Source organism: Schistocerca americana, chromosome 3 (genome assembly GCF_021461395.2).
Source record: "Schistocerca americana isolate TAMUIC-IGC-003095 chromosome 3, iqSchAmer2.1, whole genome shotgun sequence".
NCBI lineage: Eukaryota > Metazoa > Arthropoda > Insecta > Orthoptera > Acrididae > Schistocerca > Schistocerca americana.
Window position 1 is genome coordinate 413,399,434 of NC_060121.1, and position 22,231 is coordinate 413,421,664.

The 22,231-nt window shown below is 39.1% G+C and overlaps 1 protein-coding gene across 2 annotated transcripts in view; it reads left to right on the plus strand.

The window, feature by feature from the left end:
- The window catches only part of LOC124605320 (choline transporter-like protein 1), a 482,432-nt gene extending 471,969 nt beyond the window's left edge, over window positions 1-10,463 (plus strand). For both annotated transcript variants that reach the window (XM_047136907.1, XM_047136908.1), the window contains one exon: window positions 7,652-10,463. In XM_047136907.1, coding sequence (XP_046992863.1) covers window positions 7,652-7,759 — 108 coding nt within the window. In that variant the 3' untranslated portion in view covers window positions 7,760-10,463. The remainder of the gene's footprint in view (window positions 1-7,651) is intronic.
- Window positions 10,464-22,231: the final 11,768 nt, after the last annotated feature.

Consider the following 22,231-nt stretch of genomic DNA (forward strand, 5'->3'; position numbering starts at 1 on the left):
AACATCATGGGTGAGAAAGAGGGTGGAAATAGTCATCATGTTATGGAACATCTTGAGGAGGATTGTTTATGTCTGACATTAGGTTGTACCAACCTAAGACTGTGCACATAGTACAGGTTAGTGTATTTCACGCAAAGTAACAATGATTCAGGAAAGCCCATTATAAAGACAGCCATTTTCAAAACTGGTGTTTCTTTGTACAAATGACTGTGAAATTAAATTAAAGCTGTTGTAATACAATGCAGTGAGCAGAAGAAAGGTTACTATTGGACTCAGTATCATCAGATCATAATTATCATTAAGGCAGTAACTCAGGTTACTTTACCACATTGTCAAGCACTGTGAACCTACAAGGGTTGTTTCAAAAGTAAGGTTCCCAAATCTGTACCCTTACCATGCATGGTGCAATGCGAAATCCGGCAACACCACAATGTTTGCTGGATCCCCCACCACCAATTCCAACAACCAGCGTGGCTCTGCAACGGTCAGTACTGGCCTGACAGCCATAAGCGATGGAGCCTGTCATTGCCGTCACCGCCAGGTGTGAAACATGTGCAGTCATTTGATTTTTGCACGCAAGAAAGTTACTACCTGTAGAAATTCATTGGCAATTGAGTGAAGTGTATGGGGAAATGTGTATAGCATTCAACATGTCCACAAATGGTGTAGGGAGTTTGCCAATGGCCGTAAGGATGTCCACGACAAACAACGAAATGGGAGGCCGTCGATCTCTGACAAAGTTGTGGCAAAAGTTGAGCAAATCCAGCGCGAAGATCAGCGAATCACCATCCGGCAACTGGCTGCTCAAATTCCTGAGACTTCTGAACCTTCAATTGACAGGATATTGAATGAAAAGCTAGGCTACCACAAGGTGTGGTCGTGCTGGGTGCCGCACGTGCTTTCAGAAGTCTACAAACAGCGGCACATTGACTGTGCTCGGAAGTTTTGGAGTGAATGCAACGAGAATAAGGAAGACTTCCTTGATTCCATTGTTGTGGGGGATGAATTGTGGTGCCATTAAGTTACTCTGGAAACAAAACAACAATCGCGCCAATGGAAACACACCGGATCGCCATCACCAAAGAAGTTTAAGCAGCAGCTGTCAGCAGGAAAGATCATGGCATCGGTGTTTTGGGATCAGCATGGTGTACTGCTCGCTGATTTTATGCCTAGAGGGACCACCATAAACTCAACAGGTTATTGCAAGATCTTGAAAAAACTCAGATAGACAATCCAAAATCGTCGTAGGGGAAAACTCAGCAAAGGCGTAAAAGGTTGCACCACGACAATGTCTGTCGACATGTGTCACAACAAATGAAGGAGTTAATTGACAAATTTGGCTGGGATGTCATTGACCACCCCCCTTACAGCTCTGATTTGGCACCCAACAATTTCCATCTGTTTCAGAAATTGAATGAGCACCTATGCGGTTTACGATTCCACATGGACGAGGAGTTGCAAGAAGAAGTTTCCAAGTTTCTCAATAGGTTGGCGGTGGACTTCTTTGAGATGGGAATGTGGAAGTGGATTACTCAACAGAAAAAATGCATGGAAAAAATGGGGACTATGTGGAAAAATAGCTTAAAGATCAACATTTCCAATGGTGTAATCATTTTTTCGAATAAAAAAATTCCTTGTGTCTAAAAAAAAAAATGTGGGAACCTTATTTTTGAAACAACCCTTGTATAATACAGGCAGCAGTGAAAATCTTGTTTACCATGCTAACACTATGTTGTATGATCAATAACTTTATGTATTAGTATGCATTTTTTGCTTTGTCCCAAGGCTGACTTTGAGCAGGAATATGAAATTTAAAATGCAGGAAATGCTGTAAAACGTAACTGTTAATGACAGGAAATCACTGTATTGAGAGAATAGGACTTGTGTTAGGACCGACAAAAATGAATGTAAAAAGCAAGAAAATGGAAAACAGAGGGACTTAAAAACAGGTTTCTAATATATTGATAAATTAATAAAATATTTCATGCTATTATGTTGTGGTGGGGTGGATTTCACATTAAAAACCAACATTTTCAAGGAGAATCATGGCTCCTTTGAATGTCCCAATTCACACCCTGGCTTGCGGCTTGCTACTGGCTGATGAGGGGGGAGGGGGGGGGGGGGGGGGGGGACTTTGGGTTGTAAGGTAAAATCCATCTGACAATAGCATAATAGCCTGGAATATTTTATTTGTTATGACATTCCTTGCTGTGAAAGTTTACATTTTGCGATATAGGTAAACCCACAAAGTCTTTGTAACATGAGAAGTGTGTGAGAAAAATATGAGATTGATTTCTTTATCTACCAAAAGTTTTATTATTTTTTTTTTTTCAAACAATAGTATTGCCCCTTCAAAGTAGTTTCCTTTGGCAGCTATACACTGGCAGAGTCGTTGTTCCCAGTCTTTGTAGCAACTCTGAAAGGCTTCAACTGGTAAGGTCTTCAGTATGTCATCACATTCTTTTGAATGTTCTCCAGAGTCCCAAGATGATGGCCTATTATGACATTTTTCAATTTTGGAAAAAGAAAAAGGTTACAAGGGCTCAGATCAGGTGAATAGGGGGCTGCAGAACAAGGTGGATGCCTTCTGAGGTAAAAAAATTTCGTGATGGAAGTGGACATGTGACGTGGGAAAGTGTCATGATGCAGCATCCACTTGCCTGCAGTGTCCGGTCTCAATCAATTCACCCTTTCCCTGAGCCTTTCATGGACGCCTCTGTAAAACACTTAGTTGACAGTTTGTCCTGGAGGAACAAATTCACAAGAGCATGCACACATTGGACATTTTCATTGGTTTTTAAAGTTGAAGGCCTCCCTGAATGAGGTTCATCTTCAGTGTGTTTTCAGCCTTCCAAAAATGATTTGTGGTGGTGGAGAACTTGTGCTATTGATGGGGAATGTTCCCTGTAGGCCTGTCTCAACATTTTGAAGGTCACACTCATGGATTCCCCGAATTTAACAGAAAACTTGATGGCATAATGTTGCTCTAAATTCAACTGTTCCATTTTTGTAATACGTAATGAAAACACAACTTTAGTGGTGAGGTTCTCAAAACTCACATGATGGCTGTACAGAGCTGAAACTCGGACCCAGCATCTGAAAGGATTGACGAAACAGGTCTACACAAATAGAGCTACACAGTGTTGCCACATAGTTAATTTTAGGTACTGGCTTGCATTTGGTGGTGTTATGTTCTTTATGTTCATAATCATAATATTTTAACCAGATGTATGCTGATTTTAATGTGTTAACGATAATATTATGAAAAGGATAGATTGCTACACACCATACAGAGGATACCTTGAGATTCAGACAGGCACAACAAAAAGATTGCTATACATTTAAGCTTTCATCCAAAAAGCCTTCTTCCAAAGTAGACAACACAGAAACATTCACACAAGCACAACTCACCAATGTGTCTGGCCACTGTGGCCGGACTGCGGACAGCCACTGCATCTACTATGAACAGCAATCTGGTGTGGGTCGTGGGGGTAAGGAGATGTGGGGTGAGAAAGAGAAGGGATAGCAGGGTAGGGAAAGGTGTAGTGCTGCTTGTGGGCATGTGCAGGTATGTGACTGGGAGCAGAAAAGGAGAGAAGTAGAGAAGGGTACACTGACTGGTGGGTGTGTTGGCAGAAGAGACTACTGTTTAGTGCAGGAGTGGGAACAAGGAAGGGGACAGGTAGGCGAAAGACAGAGACCAGCAAAGGTTGGGGCCAGGGCAGTTACAGGAATATAGGATGTATTGCAGGGAGAGTTACCACCTATGGCATCAGTAGTGATGAACAGGGTGCTGTGTGGTAAAGGAATAGGAAGTGTGGAGGAAATGGTTGGCGTCTTTTATATAGGAGAGTAGGTTTCAGGGAATAAGCTGAAGATGTTGATCTCTGAGGGGAAAGTTTCTCTCAGTGGGGGCACAGTAACTGGCCACAATGCAGTTTCGTGGGTGGTTGGGCTTATGGACTTTTGGAAGCATGTAGAAGGTAAGAGTGCAGTGAGAGGTGGGAGTGAAGAGAGATAGACTCAGGGGAGAGGTACTGGGATGGACATAAGGATGTGAGGAGGGACTGGAGATCCTGTTAAATTTCTAGAATGGGGTCACTGGGACAGGGTTTTTAGGTGGATGAATCAGACATCTGGCAGAGTCCCTCCACCAAGTAATCCCTGTGTTTCAAAAAAACCGTGGTGGAACCTTTGTTGGCGGGTAGGATTATAAGGTTGTGATCAGATTTTAGGTGATGGACTGAAGTTCATTCTGCAAAAGTAAGGTTGGTTTTCATGTGAGGAATTTGGGAAACGGTGAGGCAAGGTTTGAGGTTAAGAAATTCTGAAATGTTGACATTTTGTGTTTTCTACTTCAAAAGAAGGCCTTTACGTCAAAAGCTTAAATGTATAGAGGCCTTTTTGTTGTGCTTGTCTGCAACTCAGTGTCTCCTCTGTAAGGTGAGTTGCAATCTATCCTTCTCGTGATATTGTTGTTCCCCCATCCCAGACTTCCCATTCTGCATTTTTATTTTATTTTTTAAATATGTTATTTAATTTCTATTTTTAAAATTAGGGTCATTCTAAAATAAATGAGCTGGAGGCTGTAAAATGAAAACCACTGAAAGGGTTGTACTGCCATTGCCTGTGGAAGAAGGTGTAGTCCCTATAAGAATGCTGAAACTCCAGACTTTATGCTAGAGGGATGTCTACACATACCCACGTAATGACAGAGTGAGAACATGTGTGCGTTGACTGTCTGTGTACTCAACAGTGCTAAAAACAGAGAGATGGAGGCTTCAGAACAAGAACAAATGGGTGTAGTGTGTTTCATTGCAGTAGGAAGAGTACAGAGAATGTAAATTCATCAAAAGAATGGCACAAGTGTATGCAGAGCACTGAATGTCTGTTGCAGTTTCAATGCTGAATCTGACCTCTTGGGCAGCAGATGCCACTGTAACTTACTGGTCTTCAATAATGAGGGCATCCACCTGCTGGACAATGGTGTCAGCAAAGCAGTGTGGTGTTCAAGATTGTGTATCATCAGCCAATGACGTCCATCCTTCCTTGAATCGCTTGTGCCATGTCTTGACTCTTGCAATTGTCATGTAGTGCACTTCGTACACCTGTCCCATTCTTTGATGAATTTCCATTCCTAACACTCTTTCCACTGTCAGGAAATACACTACACCCCTTTGCTCTTTTTTTGAAGCTCCCACTTTTCTATTTTCAGCACGACTGAGTACAGGGAACAGTTGACATTTGCACCCGCTCACTCTGTCACAATGTAGTTGTGTACCCACTCCCCTTTGGCAGTAAGTCTGGGGCCTCAGCACTCTTATTTGGTCCAGATTTTCTTCCCTAGGCAATGGCATAATAATATGTTCAGCAGTTTTTATTTTACAGCCTCCAGCTCATATTTTACAGCCTCCAGCTCATTTCTTTTTGAATGATCATAATACATACCTCTCTAAAAACAAACTTGAAGGTTCAACTTTTGAAGAATCAGATTTGTTCATACTCCATAAACAAATAAATGTGGACTGTGGTACTTACAAGCTAGATCCACCCACAACTTATTTTCTTTGCTTGGTTTTCTTTCAGTTTTCGATTTCTTGTACTTCTCTCAATGTTGGCCCACCTATCATTTTTGCTTCAAATTTTCTTGTATTTTGTCAATTTATATCATGTCTCATTCCACATACCTGAACATTCTGCTCCTTGAAGATATCTGTGGAATATGAGGAGTGAATGAATGAATGAAAAAATTATATCCTACATTTAGAGTTTCTCCCTTGCTCTGGAATTCTGGTTTTACCTGCCCATCTACTGGTTTTACCATTATAATCTTTATTTGCATTTCAATCCCAAGAAAATAACTTTTACTTCTAAATTCTTTTAACTAGCCCTGTATAATTTTCTGTTAAGAATGAGAAAGATCATTTAGCTGCATGATGTTACACTGGGACAACATACATCAACAGAACAAGCTATTTTTTCCTTCAACCATCAAATCTTAGAGTCTTTTAATAATAAATTATCTTCTGTTGGTATCTTCTGTGAGCTTTCTGAGGCCTTTGATAGTGTTAATCATGAAATCCTTGTAGCAAAGGCTGAATATTATGGTATAAGTAGCTCAGTTGGCTCATGGATTAAATCCTACCTAGCTGGAAGAAAGCAGAAGGTCATTTTGAACGACTCTGAGGGGTACTCGGTGTCATCTAGCCAGGGCTCTATTGGCTGTGGTGTTCCTCAGGGCTCTGTACTTGGCCACCTTCTCTTCCTCATCTTTATCAATGATCTTCCCTTGCAAACTAGCTTTAAAACTCACTTTACTCTTTATGCTGATGACACCTCTATCCTCATCAACAAAACTCCCAACCTCAATCTTGAGGAATTGGCCAATATGGTCTTTAGTAAAGTATGTAATTGGTTTGTAAATAATGGATAATGGGTTATCACTAAATGTTAAGAAGACCCAGTTTGTACATTTCCAAGTAAGGAAAAAAGTTGAGGATCAATTAAGTATTACATTGAATGGTAGTGAGTTACTACAAGTTGAGTCAACCAAGTTTCTGGGTGTACACATTGACAACAGTCTAAAATGGTCTGAACATACTTTGTACCTCCACAAAAAACTCAGCTCAGCAACATTCGCTGTTTGTATTATTTCCACTGTATGTGACCGAGACACAACAGAAACTGCTTATTTTAGTTATTTCCATGCACTATTGCTGTATGGCATAGTTTTCTGGGGTGAGCAGCCACTATCCAAAAAAATATTCATTGCCCAAAAGAGAGTTATTAGGGTAATGAGCAGAGTCCAGCCTAGACATTCTTGTAGGAACCTTTTCAGAAAATTAGGGATACTGACAACTGCATGCCAATATATCTACTCTCTGTTATGTTTCATTGGTAAAAATGGACAATCATACAAAACCAATGATTCATACCATACCCACAATACCAGGAGGAAGATGGACCTCCATTGAATCAAAAAAACCTTACTATTGTACAAAAAGGAGTCCATTACATGAGCTGCAAGGTGTTCAGTGCTCTCCCATCACTGAAATTACTTATCCACGAGCTTCCCAAATTTAAACAACAGCTCAAACAGTATTTATTAGATAATTCCTTCTATTCGGTAGAAGAATATTTTAACTGTAATTAATTTTTTCATTTACTAAGTTGATGTGCTATTGTGCATTACGATACTCACAATCACTGTTAACATTACTGTGCCTTTCATTTAGCTATTAAGATCTACCATTTTTTTAAATGTAATTTTTTCTATACCTGTTGTTGTTGTTGTTGTTGTTGTTGTTGTGGTCTTCAGTCCTGAGACTGGTTTGCTACTCTATCCTGTGCAAGCTTCTTCATCTTCTATACCTATTAATGTGTATTTTGTCTTATACCAGATATCCTCTTGCAAGAGGTATTTTTATGTATTCCTTTTGTATGATTTGTAATAATTCTGACACATCCTACATCCATGCGAGTGCCTTGCAGTATTGGATCTAAGGGATATAAATAAATAAATAAACAAATAAAAAATAAAAATAAATAAATACGTATATTATTATTTTTTCATCAGTACCATACTAAGATTTCTGTATGCAGCTGGAGTTCACTTTGATACCTAAATTAACTGAAATTCATTTTCTTTCAGGAGTTTGTGCAGAACAGTAAAAAAGCTCTTGCATTACTAAATGAAAAACAGAGACAAAGCCCCCAAGGTGAAGCCTGGAGTACTTCACCCATCCGCACACCAAATTAAGATTTTTTATGTGAAAAATCACCAAAGGCCAACCTTATTGCAAGGCGGTGAAAAGTGGATTGTGAAGAGGGAAAAGAATATTAATCCATAAATATGAAGATATGTAGATTGTTCTACAATATGATGCATTGCTGTAAATTACCCAGTTACACAGATATTTTCTTAATATTTCACTACGACACTGACTGTTACTTTCAATGTCACTTCCATCTTATTGTTTGATAAGCCCTTATGGCTCTTCATTGCTGTTGACCTTCAGTGTTTTTAAGCTCTTTTATAAATGTGTTTTTGTTGTGTTGCACAACAAAGAAAATAGATTAAGCAAAAAGGTTTTTGTGAGGAGCTATTGTATCTGCCTTTCTGCAGTTCATAGTAATTTGGTAAATAGGTTTTCAAACAGACAACAGCTATAGAAATATTATTTAGTAGAAGAAACTTAATTTTTTGTTGTTTTAAAACTGATTGAAAGGGTTATTCATTTTAGTTCTTGCAAGTTACAACATTGTGGCATCATCACAATTTTTAATTACAGCTGCACTAAGGCCATAAAAATGAAACACAATAAGTGCCTTAATTATTTCTCAGGGATGATGTGACTTGATTCAAAATATATGTGTATGCAGAATTAATATTTTCAAAGATTTTAAGCATTAAGTCTACTACTTATCCTAGGCATGTTCACCACTGTCTTTCCAAGACCTCCAACTAAGATTGACTCGTACTGTTAACAACATGCAACACTTTGGAGAATCTTATGCTGTGGATACACTTTTAGGGGTCTAATTAAGTATAGATAATTTAGGAACAAAGGCACTTTGTGTAAAATTGATTTTAATTTTGCAAATGTTGGAGCTTTAGTTGTCTGGCAGCTTTCTGCCGTTCTTCTGCTCATTCATCTTGACCCTATATTTCTCCAGGAAACTCATGATATTAACGATAGAGCATTTAAATAAATTCTCATATTTCTTTTTTATTTATATCAGTGAACTTTATATCCTTTTTACTCTCTTGAAACTAATTAAAGAAGACTTTAGAATTTGCTTTTTATTTTTGTCATTGTATCTTCTATCTACTCTGTCCACCTGTAAACACATAATTTGCTTTTCAGTCTAAACTAACTGTGACCTGGAAAATTTCCGAAAGAATTTTCTTTCTTTCTTTCTTTTCTGTTGCATGAAGCTGTGTTTGTTAACATGCTTAATGTCATTCCATTTTCAATTCTTATCTGTTCAGGTTATTTTGTTTCTCTTCCAAACCATTAAAATTAAAGAAGAAGCCATCATTAAGCCTTGGTCTGATACCTTGGTTTTTAGTGCATGACTTTCATCTGTGTTGACGAATGTCACATAAGTGATAAATCTCTAAGTTCCTTTTTTAGCTGTAGACTTTTTGTGAAATGTTTTGCATATCAACCTATATAGTGCCATTGTCTTTCAGGTTGTAATTAATTTACAACCCAATCCACAAGTAGAACACTGTGATTTTCATCTGTTTACTAGATTTTATCAGTTATGCCAGAGATATATAATCTCAAACAAAAATTACAGTGGTTTTGGATGTGAAATATGGTAAGAAATGGAATTACAGAGACTCAGCAAACACACAAAAAATTATTTAAAATTTAAGTTATCTTGAAAAATGGAGCCTAGACAGAAAAAGTAAGGTAATGAGAGAGAGAGCATTATGATTCCTGGGAGAAACAATAAGACACAGGAAAGGTAGGGCTCCTGCTCTTGGCCTTGTGAATCCAAATCTAAGTCCTTTTCTGTCACTCAGCTCTGCATTTCTTGTCTCTCTCCATCTCTCCCTTGAGATCTCTTCCTAATAAATTGCAGTCCTGACAACTCCTGTTGCAGAATTTATTTATTTCTGAACATAGCATCTTTTGTGTTTATATTCATATTAGAGTTTACTCATGGTAGAGCATGATTTGCGCATTCCAGTAACTTCTTTTACCTTAGTTGTGCAATATTTACAATGTCAGTTTTCTTCAGAAGGCAAATAATAATTTCAAAAATCATACTTGAACATGCCTTTCTGAATAAGCTTTGTAGGTAAGAAGTTAGCTTCCATGAGGACATTTCCTTTTTCCTTTCACTGTTTGGTAATTTGTTAGTTTTTTATGGTGTTTATTGTATTCAAGATAATGTGAGGCCAATATTGTATATCTTTCTAAGTGTGTCTTCATGTTCCACATGTACAGGAAAACCAAAGGTGCATTTTCAAAGTACTGCTTTTCATTGAACTTTACTGTAATTTTTTATAAAATGATTTACTGATGTTCACTCCCAAACCCATTTTCAAAATGTCTTTTATTTTGTACTATAGCCAATTTCAGTATATCTGTATGTAAGTATGTGTGGAATTAATCCAGAAATCTGTGAGAGTTTTATCAGGAAGAATAGTGTCTGCTAATTTCTAGACAGGTCTGAGTGTGAAAAGAAAGACAGTTTTGTGGATCTGTGTGGTACAATTTTTATGTTACCATCTGTAGCTGTTACTTTTACAAGCAATCTCCCAAACCAGCCTCTTTCTGTATGACAAGAGGACACCTGTATTGGAGAGCAACTGAACTGTTTAATCAAAATATTAAATTACTTAGTTTTTAAGCTTCTCATATTGAGAGTATATTATATTTGTATTACATTTGTAAAATTCTTGTACTTTCTGAAATAATTATATATATATATATATTCTTTTATAATATGTCTTGTGTGCTGTTGGGTTATTTCCTCCCTGAAATTCCAGAAACATTTCTAAAAGTAATTCTATATGGTAGTCTTTGTATGCCTCATCCTCTCAAATTAGGATCTGAGCTACCTGCTCCACTTCTCCAACTTTTCCTCAACCAATCCCTCTTTCCTCCCTGAGAAAGGTACATACAAGTTCTGAAAGCTAAGAATAGTATTTTCTGCCTTTAAGTGTCTCTGTTGACAGCATTTGGAATTTAGCCGCCTGAAGATATGTACTGACCATCCATTCCACCTCCTCTTGAGTCTTATTCATCACATATTCCACAAATCCATTTCTGAGCAGTCTTTGAGGGTGTAGAATAAAGAAGCTGCTGTACATTGATTCAATGACTTCAGTAAGACTGTTATCTCTAAAACAATTGGCTATTAATTTCTTCTTTAAAAGATGTAGTTAAAATAAAAGGTCACAAGAAAACCACAAGAATATACTGTCACCCTAACAGGAAATTAGTAAGAACACCATAACAAAGGGCAAGTGAAATTGCATGTCAGACACGATAAGTGTTTGAATCATATTAAAAACATCAGACAAAAATATATCTGGAATTAATGATTTAGTTCTATGTAACAATATTATGAAAAGGATAGTTGCTACTCACCATATAGCAGAGATGCTGTTGGGAGATAGGCACAACAAAAAGACTGTCACAAAATAAGCTTTTGGCCAACAAGGCCTTTGTCAAAAATAGACAAGACACACACACACTCATGCAAATGCAACTCAAACACACATGACCACAGTCTCTGGCAACTGAAGCGAGACTACAAGCAGCAGTGCTTGATGTGAGAGGCAACTAGACAGGATTAGGAGAGGCTGGGGCTGGGAGGGGTAGGGATAGTAGAGTAGGGGTGGGGGGACAATAAGTGCTGTTACTGGGAGCGTGCAGGGACAAGATGGAGAAAGTGTAGGGCAGCTAGATGTAGTCGGGAGATTAGATGGCAGATGGGAGAGAGAAGGGGGTAGCAGAAAAGGGGTGACGTAAAAGGACTGAGCGTGATGGTGGAATAGAGGACTGTGTAGTGCTCGATGGGAACAGGAAAGGGCTAGTGGCTATGGACAATGACTAACGAAGATTGAGGCCACGAGGGTGACAAGAACATAGGATATATTTCAGGGAGAGTTCCCACCTGCACAATTCAGAAAAGCTGGTGTTGGTGGGAAGGATCCTGATGGCGCAGGCTGTGAAGTAGTCATTGAAATGAAGAACGTTGTGTTAGGTGGCGTGCTCAGCAACAGGGTGGTCCAGCTGTTTCTTGGCCACAGTTTGTCAGTGGCCATTCATGCCCGACAGACAGCTTGTTGGTTATCACGCACAATGGTTGCAGCTTAGCTCATAGATCACATGACCGGTTTCACAGGTAGCCCTGCCTTTTACGGGATAGGTGATGTTATGTTTATGACCCGACTGGAGTAGCTGGCAGTGGGAGGATGTATGGGACAGGTCTTGCATCTAGGTCTATTACTGCGATAATATGGATGAGGATATTGTGTAAGTTCGGTGGGAGAATACCACTGTGGCAGGGGTGGGAAAGATAGCGAGTAAGACATTTCTCATTTCAGGCCAAACTGTAGTCAAAACACTGCAGAGAATGCAATTCAGGTGTTCTATTCAACCAACAAACGAAATCTTTTTACTTCTCTCCATTTCCACTAGCCCGCCCTCCATCTAACCTCCCAACTGCACCTAGCTGCCCTACCCTCTCTGGACCTCATCCCTACACGTTCCCACTAGCAGTAATTTCCATCCCCCCTCCCCTACCCTGGTATCCCTCCCTATCCCCCCCTCCCCCCCCCCCCAGCCTCCTCCTACCCCCACCCGGCTGCCTCTCCCATCATGCGCTGTAGATTGTAGTCTGGCTTCAGCTGCCAGGGACTGTGGTCGTGTGTGTGTGAGTTGCATTTCTTTGTGTGTGTGTGTGTGTGTGTGTGTAAGGCCTTGGCCAAAAGCTTATTTTGTGACAGTCTTTTTTTCGTGTCTGTGACTCAGCACCTCCACTACATGGTGAGCAGCAGGTTCTCTTTTCACAATAAAATTATCGTACATTGGCATTAGATCAACAGGAATCAAAAATTTATATTTTTCAGCCATGAACATTTTGATAGAATTTCCTTCAACATCATATCCATTCATCCTTGAAACTTTTCATTTCCTTGTGATTTGAATGCTTTCTGCCTTGTCTATCTTTGCTGCCTCCCTCAATTTCTTCCTTTGTTCTCTACCTACTGATGTGGCACATTGGCTAAGGCACTGGGCTCATGTTCAGGAGGCACAGTCTGAAATCTCTCTCTAGCTCTCCTGATTTATGTAATCTGTGGGTTCCCTAAATAACTTCAGGCAAATATAAAGATTATTCTTTTTATGAGGTCATACCGCTTCTCTTTCTTTTTAAATTGAGTTTTTGCTGTATCTGAAATCAACACGCTTCTCTTACTTTGTTGTTCTGAAAGTTAGATCTCCCTTGCATGTTATTTTATGTTTTTCTACCAGCAGTACTTGGGCACACAGACCGTGAAGGTGTATCTTTTATTCCATCTGTTTTTTATTTATATTCTACATTTCCTTATTTTATTTCTCTTTATTCACATCAACAGTCTTCCATTAAACATGACAGTTGAATAAAAGATTTCTTTCTACAGATTCATCAGGCCTGGTGGTCTTGTGATATAGCGCATGTCTGGGAACCAAAAGGTTGCAGGATCGAATCTTAATCAGTCCATGGAACTTTCAGTCTGCCTTTAACCTGTCATTCACCTCTCAAAAATGTGAAAATTTACCATTAATAACATATGGTTCAAATTCCATATTAACCTGTAGATCCCTTTTCCCTTGTAGGATTACTAAGGTAGTTAGAACATGCAAGTCACTGAACTGGCATCCAGTTGAAAGACTTCCACCGAGCTGTGGAGAAGAGCAATTATTATTATTACTATTATTATTATTATTATTATACACAAATGTTATCATGAAAGACTAGAGTTTCAATATACTTTATTTAGCAATGAGGATACTGCATTCATATCTTATGGAGAACATTGTCACTCAAGAAACAAAAACAAGGGGATGCAACCCTTCACCTGTATCTGATTACTGTGTGGTGCATAGCATCACTGAGATGTTACTAGTTTATGCTGTCTTTCAGGTCTTGACATAAAGATATACATATCTGAAATTCACTGAACAACATCCGTGATAATGAAAACAGCAGATTCCATAGGTCAATACCAGACTTCCACGAATAACAAATCATTACTGAAGTTAAACAGTGCAGTTGACAAGCATTAGATATGAACATAAATTAAAACACATAATTAGTATGTTAGTGGATCAGCATCGGCAAACAAATGACAAAAAGTGAGCTAACTGTGCCAGGCTGATTGCACATAGCCTGCAACCACAGATCAATGAGAAAACAGGTAAAAGGGTTAGATTATCATAGAGTATGTGCAAATGGATGAATGCTGGGTAGGAAGAAGAAATGCACTTGTCATTTTTTCTGATAAATCAAGAGGAGGGAAGGTTGGGGACTAACATCTTGTTGACATTAAATAAGCTCAGCAAACAAGGATAGGAGAAAAACATGCTGTACCCTCATTCCAGGAAACAATTACATTAATTATAACAGGGGAAAATTAATCACTAGTTCAAAAAACCTGCCTACTTTCCACCTTATTACTAGACCATGCAAAAAATTATCTCCAGAAGCCTCAAACATTTCCAGTTGACTAGGAAAGTAGTTGCATTGCCTGGGATATTGGAGTCATATTCATGAGAACCAAAGTTGAAAATCTCTTCTAGCTATCCTAATTTAGGTTTTCAGCTATTTTACTGCATTAAATCATGAAATGAAGTGAAATGAAATTATTTCAGTGAAACTGCTGAAAACCTAAGTCAGGACAGCTGGGAGAGAACTTCAACCTTGCTTCTCATGAATAAGAGTCCAGTATACCAGGCAATACAATTACTTTCCTGCTCAACTGGAAATGTTTGAAGCTTCTGGAGACAATCAGGATAGCTAAAAAAAACTTCAATCTTGCTTCTTGTGAATACGAATCCAGTGTACCAGGGGCAATACAACCACTTTTTTGGTCAATCAAAAATGTTTGACGCTTCTAGAGATAATTTTCTGCGTGATCTAGTGATAAATTCTCCCCAGTTATTGTATTATTTCTGTCAATTGTAGACAAAAATATTGCAGAGCCATCAATTAGTCCTTAACCAGTGAACGGGCCCGTTTTTCATAACACAAGTGGGTGCAGTGCATATTTAGCACACATGTAGAGAATGGCTGTGTTTAAGTTACTGAGGTAAACATCTATGAGCAAAATCTCAGTTTAATCTTGGTTTAATAAAACAATGATAAAATAAAGTTGCATAATGTGATCTAACGCACTGTTCAATTAAACAGGAATGAAGGAATAGGTATATCCTCACAGTTGTGAAACAATAATGGAATGGTGGAAAACAATTGTATTTGTGGTTTGCGCACTTTATACACAGACATGCCCACTTGATGTTAATGAAATGTTATTCTGAGACTAAAAATGAATCGCCTTCCTCAATTTTTCTGGAACTCTTTGGCCATCATGTGTGTGATTGGTAAATTGAGCTACACAAAGGTCATTGGTACTATAACATTTCAGATCTGTTTTCTACATCTTCACCATAGTATCTTCTGAGCTACCATTTCATGACATGAATTATGTGTAGCTATCAAAATAGTGCATTATAAGAACAGGATTAGAATATGTAAGTATTGCATGATGCATGATGTATACTTTGTAAGAATGGGAAGTAAGCATAACCGCACTGAATCCTCCTGCTTGATTGATTAGTCATTCCCGTACACTAATAAACACTGTTAGAGTTTGTATGCCATTTATGCACTCATGTCTAGGTAAACAGTGGATTGGTTTCCAACTTCTGCCTCAGATAAACATGTAATATTTCAAATACTGAAACACACCTTTATATGGTTCACACAGAGATATGACAATGAAATTCATCCCTTTGGATTAAGAGAGCACTTTGGCATTAGAAACTGCTTTTAATTGCTGAATCATGATGAGCACAGAAACATCAGGTGAAGACCATGGAGTTAGCAGAATACGGCTACAAAGACAGAAGCACATTATCTCTATGGAAGATATTTTCAGTATTAATCTTGTACAGAATGTGAGATGTGTTTATGAAAGTGGGAGGGAGATATATTAATTTATTTGATCAAATATAAAGTGGTAATAATCGAAAGACACCATGGGAGCTGTGGATGATATGAACAATACTGCAGACTTCATGCATCCCTTCAAGCTTTATGTCTTCCTCAAAGGTGTTGGTGTCATCAATAATCATGAATTGAGGAGCATGATAGTGAAATCACTTTTCTGTCTCAGCTGCCAAATTTGTCTGAACTGAAACCCATGGAATGCTTCTGGGACATTTTGAGGTGCCATCTTCACACCCATTTTATGAGAACCGATTGACCTGTGTGTCGACATCTGGTGTCACATACCGCCAGAAACCTGTTAAGGACTTGCTACATTCATGTTGTACAGAATCACTGTTGTATTGCACTCCAGAGATGGACCAATATGTTATTAATCAGAGGGTCATAATGTTCTCCCTCATCTTAAGTAATTTCTTCTTTCTCTGCCCATTGCTCCTTTTCCAACTTTTTGCAATTCTTAGCTAAAGAACAATAATAAAAATTAGGTTGCTTTGACATTTTAATTGTATTGCTGCATAAAGATTTTGTCCATGTGATGACAAAAATTTCATCAAGCATAACTTGGGGGTCACAACAAATGAAAATTCCTAGATGAAAAAATACGCAAAATAAGGGAAAGGCAACCATTTACCTATGGAGGATTGGTGTATGGTGCAGAGAAACACATAATAGGAAACAGTTAGCACTGGTTTTCAAGTTCTTGCTCTTTTTCTAATAAGAGTGCACTCTTTCACAACCAGACAGACACCAGATTTGGCTGAAAACTCAAAATCGCACCATTAATCTTAAGGATGGTTTGATTCTGCTCTCTATCCTGCTGCTTTCCCATTATTTATTTATTTATCCTGTGGATCACATATTGTACAAAGTACACACGATATAGGACAAGTATGTAGTTTGGAGAAAAAAAATAGGCAATGGACTGCCATTTAAAAAAATGTACACAAAATTGTTCGTTGATGAATATAGTAACTTCACATACAGAGAATACAAACAATTTACATGGGGAACTAAGAAACATGTAGGCAATGTAGTGCTACTTTAAATTTACACAAATAATCACTGAGATTACAGAATAGTGAAAATGTCAACTGGAAACACAACAGAAGGACAATGTCATTTAAAAACTACATTAAACATGAAATTAACATTGAGATTTCACAGACAATTAAGTTTTAATACTAATAGAATGTGTACTTGTACATTCAATAGCGAGTTGAAAAATTTTGAGAAGTGAAACTGAAACATAGTTGTGTATAGTAGAAATTAGGTTATTATTTTGCCTACAGAATGTTTTACTCTAATCACAGTATTTTACAAAGGAACTTTATAATTTTTCATTTCCAGGAATTCTTGTACTGAATAGAAAGAATGCTTTGTCAGAAATGCCTTTAGTTTATTTTTAAATATTGGATCTGGAGCAGTTTTTATTTGTTCTGGAATTTTATTGTGTAATATGACACCCAGATGAGTTATATATTTTTGGTATGATGATGTCCTTGAAAAAATTTGATGGATATTAGTTTGCCCTCTGGTATAATGAGCGTGTATATCATTGTTTCAGATTAATTTGCCTGTTCTTGAGAAGTATTCCCTGGTGAATAGGATTGTTTCTTGAATGAATAGGGATGGGATGCTTAGAACATTAAGTTTTATAAATTGACATTTACAGGATTCCAGCTTTTTGAGGCCACAGATTATCCTCAGTGCTCTTTTTTGTAGTTTAAATATATTTGTGCTGTGAGTTGAATTTCCCCAAAAGATGATTCCATAGCGGAGCAATGAGTGGAACTGCGCATGGTATGCTTGCATTAGTGTGGATTTACTTGTAGTAGATTTTAGTATTCTTAGTCCATAGCACAATGATGAGAGTTTCTTTGTATATGTGTGTCCCATTTTAAATTTTGTTGGACCCATAGACCCAAAAATTTTGTTGCATTTACATTTTCAATTTTATCGTTATTTAACTTTACTTGGATAGTTTTTTGACTGGATGTGGGAATTAGATGGAAGTTGATACATACAGTTTTCCCACTATTAACAATTAGGCCATTTTTGTTAAACCACTCAGAAAGTTTTTCCATAGAGTTATCAGATATTGTCTGAAGGGATTCAGGGCTAAATCCAGTCAACACTAAGCTTGTATCATCAGCAAACAGGATAGTTTTTTGTGGGCTCATACATTCAACAAGATCATCTACACTCCTGGAAATTGAAATAAGAACACCGTGAATTCATTGTCCCAGGAAGGGGAAACTTTATTGACACATTCCTGGGGTCAGATACATCACATGATGACACTGACAGAACCACAGGCACATAGACACAGGCAACAGAGCATGCACAATGTTGGCACTAGTACAGTGTATATCCACCTTTCGCAGCAATGCAGGCTGCTATTCTCCCATGGAGACGATCGTAGAGATGCTGGATGTAGTCCTGTCGAATGGCTTGCCATGCCATTTCCACCTGGCGCCTCAGTTGGACCAGCGTTCGTGCTGGACGTGCAGACCGTGTGAGACGACGCTTCATCCAGTCCCAAACATGCTCAATGGGGGACAGATCCGGAGATCTTGCTGGCCAGGGTAGTTGACTTACACCTTCTAGAGCACGTTGGGTGGCACGAGATACATGCGAACGTGCATTGTCCTGTTGGAACAGCAAGTTCCCTTGCCGGTCTAGGAATGGTAGAACGATGGGTTCGATGACGGTTTGGATGTACCGTGCACTATTCAGTGTCCCCTCGACGATCACCAGTGGTGTACGGTCAGTGTAGGAGATCGCTCCCCACACCATGAAGCCGGGTGTTGGCCCTGTGTGCCTCGGTCGTATGCAGTCCTGATTGTGGCGCTCACCTGCACGGCACCAAACACGCATACGACCATCATTGGCACCAAGGAAGAAGTGACTCTCATCGCTGAAGACGACACATCTCCATTCACGCCTGTCACGACACCACTGGAGGCGGGCTGCACGATGTTGGGGCATGAGCGGAAGACGGCCTAACGGTGTGCGGGACCGTAGCCCAGCTTCATGGAGACGGTTGCGAATGGTCCTCGCCGATACCCCAGGAGCAACAGTGTCCCTAATCTGCTGGGAAGTGGCGGTGCGGTCCCCTACGGCACTGCGTAGGATCCTACGGTCTTGGCGTGCATCCGTGCGTCGCTGCGGTCCGGTCCCAGGTCGACGGGCACGTGCACCTTCCGCCGACCACTGGCGACAACATCGATGTACTGTGGAGACCTCACGCCCCACGTGTTGAGCAGTTCGGCGGTACGTCCACCCGGCCTCCCGCATGCCCACTATATGCCCTCGCTCAAAGTCCGTCAACTGCACATACGGTTCACGTCCACGCTGTCGCGGCATGCTACCAGTGTTAAAGACTGCGATGGAGCTCCGTATGCCACGGCAAACTGGCTGACACTGACGGCGGCGGTGCACAAATGCTGCGCAGCTAGCGCCATTCGACGGCCAACACCGCGGTTCCTGGTGTGTCCGCTGTGCCGTGCGTGTGATCATTGCTTGTACAGCCCTCTCGCAGTGTCCGGAGCAAGTATGGTGGGTCTGACACACCGGTGTCAATGTGTTCTTTTTTCCATTTCCAGGAGTGTATGTAAATGAGGAAAAGTAATGGCCCTAGAACAGAACCCTGGGGAACACCATATCCTATTGTTCTTTCCTCCGAGAGGAAAACTGTGTTATTTATTTTATTCTGTACATTAATATTGTATTGAAGTGATACCTTCTGTCTGCGGGTTTGTAGGTAAGAGCATAGCCAGTTGTGAGCCACACCTCTTATTCCTCTTCTTTCCAATTTAGCAAGCAGTATTTTATGATCTAGTACGTCAAAGGCTTTAGAGAGATCTAAGAAGATACCTGCAGCTATATTATGTTGGTCAATTGATTTCAGTATGTGGTCCAACAGTTCAAAAATTGCTGTCTGGGTGGATAAAGATTTACTAAAACCATGTTGTTGAATGCTGATTGGTGCGTGGTTTTTTATGAAATTTATAAGCCTGCCATAAAAAAGTTTTTCCAGGATTTTTGAAAAGATGCTTAATATGGATAATGGTCTATAATTGGATACTAAATCAGGGGAACCTTTCTTTAGTAATGGTGAGACTTTAGCTATTTTGAGAGCATCTGGAAAAATGCCAGTTTTTAATGATTGGTTGTAGATGGTTGATAATGGCTTTACTATATGGGGAGCACACACCTTTAATATGAGGTCAGGTACTTCATCATAGCCACTAGAGATTTTATTGCGTAACAATTTTATTATGTTCATAATTTCATCAGGGTTTGTTTCATAAACAAACATTGTAGCATTAGTGCTGTTTGACGTATTGGTGGAATTGAAGAATGATACCTTGCAGTTTGCCTGAATGAGATCTTCTGCTAGTGAGGTGAAATATTCATTGAACTTGTTTACAACTGTGTATGGATCTGTGACCTTAGAGTCATTAAGTGTTGTTGTTGTTGTGGTCTTCAGTCCTGAGACTGGTTTGATGCAGCTCTCCATGCTACTCTATCCTGTGCAAGCTTTTTCATCTCCCAGTACCTACTGCAACCTACATTCTTCTGAATCTGCTTAGTGTATTCATCTCTTGGTCTCCCTCTACGATTTTTACCCTCCACGCTGCCCTCCAATACTAAATTGGTGATCCCTTGATGCCTCAGAACATGTCCTACCAACCGATCCCTTCTTCTGGTCAAGTTGTGCCACAAACTTCTCTTCTCCCCAATCCTATTCAATACTTCCTCATTAGTTATGTGATCTACCCATCTAATCTTCAGCATTCTTCTGTAGCACCACATTTCGAAAGCTTCTATTCTCTTCTTGTCCAAACTATTTATCGTCCATGTTTCACTTCCATACATGGCTACACTCCATACGAATACTTTCAGAAATGACTTCCTGACACTTAAATCAATACTGGATGTTAACAAATTTCTCTTCTTCAGAAACGCTTTCCTTGCCATTGCCAGCCTACATTTTATATCCTCTCTACTTCGACCATCATCAGTTATTTTGCTCCCCAAATAGCAGAACTCCTTTACTCCTTTAAGTGCCTCATTTCCTAATCTAACTCCCTCAGCATCACCCGACTTAATTAGACTACATTCCATTATCCTTGTTTTGCTTTTGTTGATGTTCATCTTATATCCTCCTTTCAAGACACTGTCCATTCCATTCAACTGCTCTTCCAAGTCCTTTGCTGTCTCTGACAGAATTACAATGTCATCGGAGAACCTCAAAGTTTTTATTTCTTCTCCATGAATTTTAATACCTACTCCAAATTTTTCTTTTGTTTCCTTTACTGCTTGCTCAATATACAGATTGAACAACATCGGGGAGAGGCTACAACCCTGTCTCACTCCCTTCCCAACCACTGCTTCCCTTTCGCGTCCCTCGGCTCTTATAACTGCCATCTGGTTTCTGTACAAATTGTAAATAGCCTTTCGCTCCCTGTATTTTACCCCTGCCACCTTTAGAATTTGAAAGAGAGTATTCCAGTCAACATTGTCAAAAGCTTTCTCTAAGTCTACAAATGCTAGAAACGTAGGTTTGCCTTTCCTTAATCTTTCTTCTAAGATAAGTCGTAAGGTCAGTATTGCCTCACGTGTTCCAGTGTTTCTACGGAATCCAAACTGATCTTCCCCGAGGTTGGCTTCTACTAGTTTTTCCATTCGTCTGTAAAGAATTTGTGTTAGTATTTTGCAGCTGTGACTTATTAAGCTGATAGTTCGGTAATTTTCACATCTGTCAACACCTGCTTTCTTTGGGATTGGAATTATTATATTCTTCTTGAAGTCTGAGGGTATTTCGCCTGTTTTATACATCTTGCTCACCAGATGGTAGAGTTTTGTCAGGACTGGCTCTCCTACGGCCGTCAGTAGTTCCAATGGAATATTGTCTACTCTGGGGGCCTTGTTTCGACTCAGGTCTTTCAGTGCTCTGTCAAAGTGTTAGAGAAATATTTTCCTTTTTAGGTGTTGAACTACAAGTTTCTTTTTTAGTAACTTTCCACATAGCTTTCATTTTGTTTGAAGAGTTTCTTATGAAATTGTCATTCCATAAAAGTTTTGCCTGTCTAATCACTCTAAGATAAGTTTTTTTGAAGGCTTTACAATAGTCAGAAAATTCTTCAGTGACTATGTATTTTTTGGAGCAATATTGGAGAAATCTGTTTCTCTCACTAGAAATTTTGATTCCTTTTGTTACCCACAACTTTCTATTTTGATTGCTTGAAGTTTTTGTTTCAAAAGGAAATGCTGTATTAAAGTAATAAAGGAAGGTGTTATGGAAGCTTAAGAACATATTATCAACAGTTGTTTGCATGTAAACACTGTCCCAATTTTCCTTAGCTAATAGGAAGTTAAAAATCCTAATATTGCCATCTGAAAAGTTTCTTCTTTGAAATACTTTTTTGGGGCTGATTTTACTATTTTCCATGTCAACGCTCAGTAGCTGAGCATCATGGTCACTGTA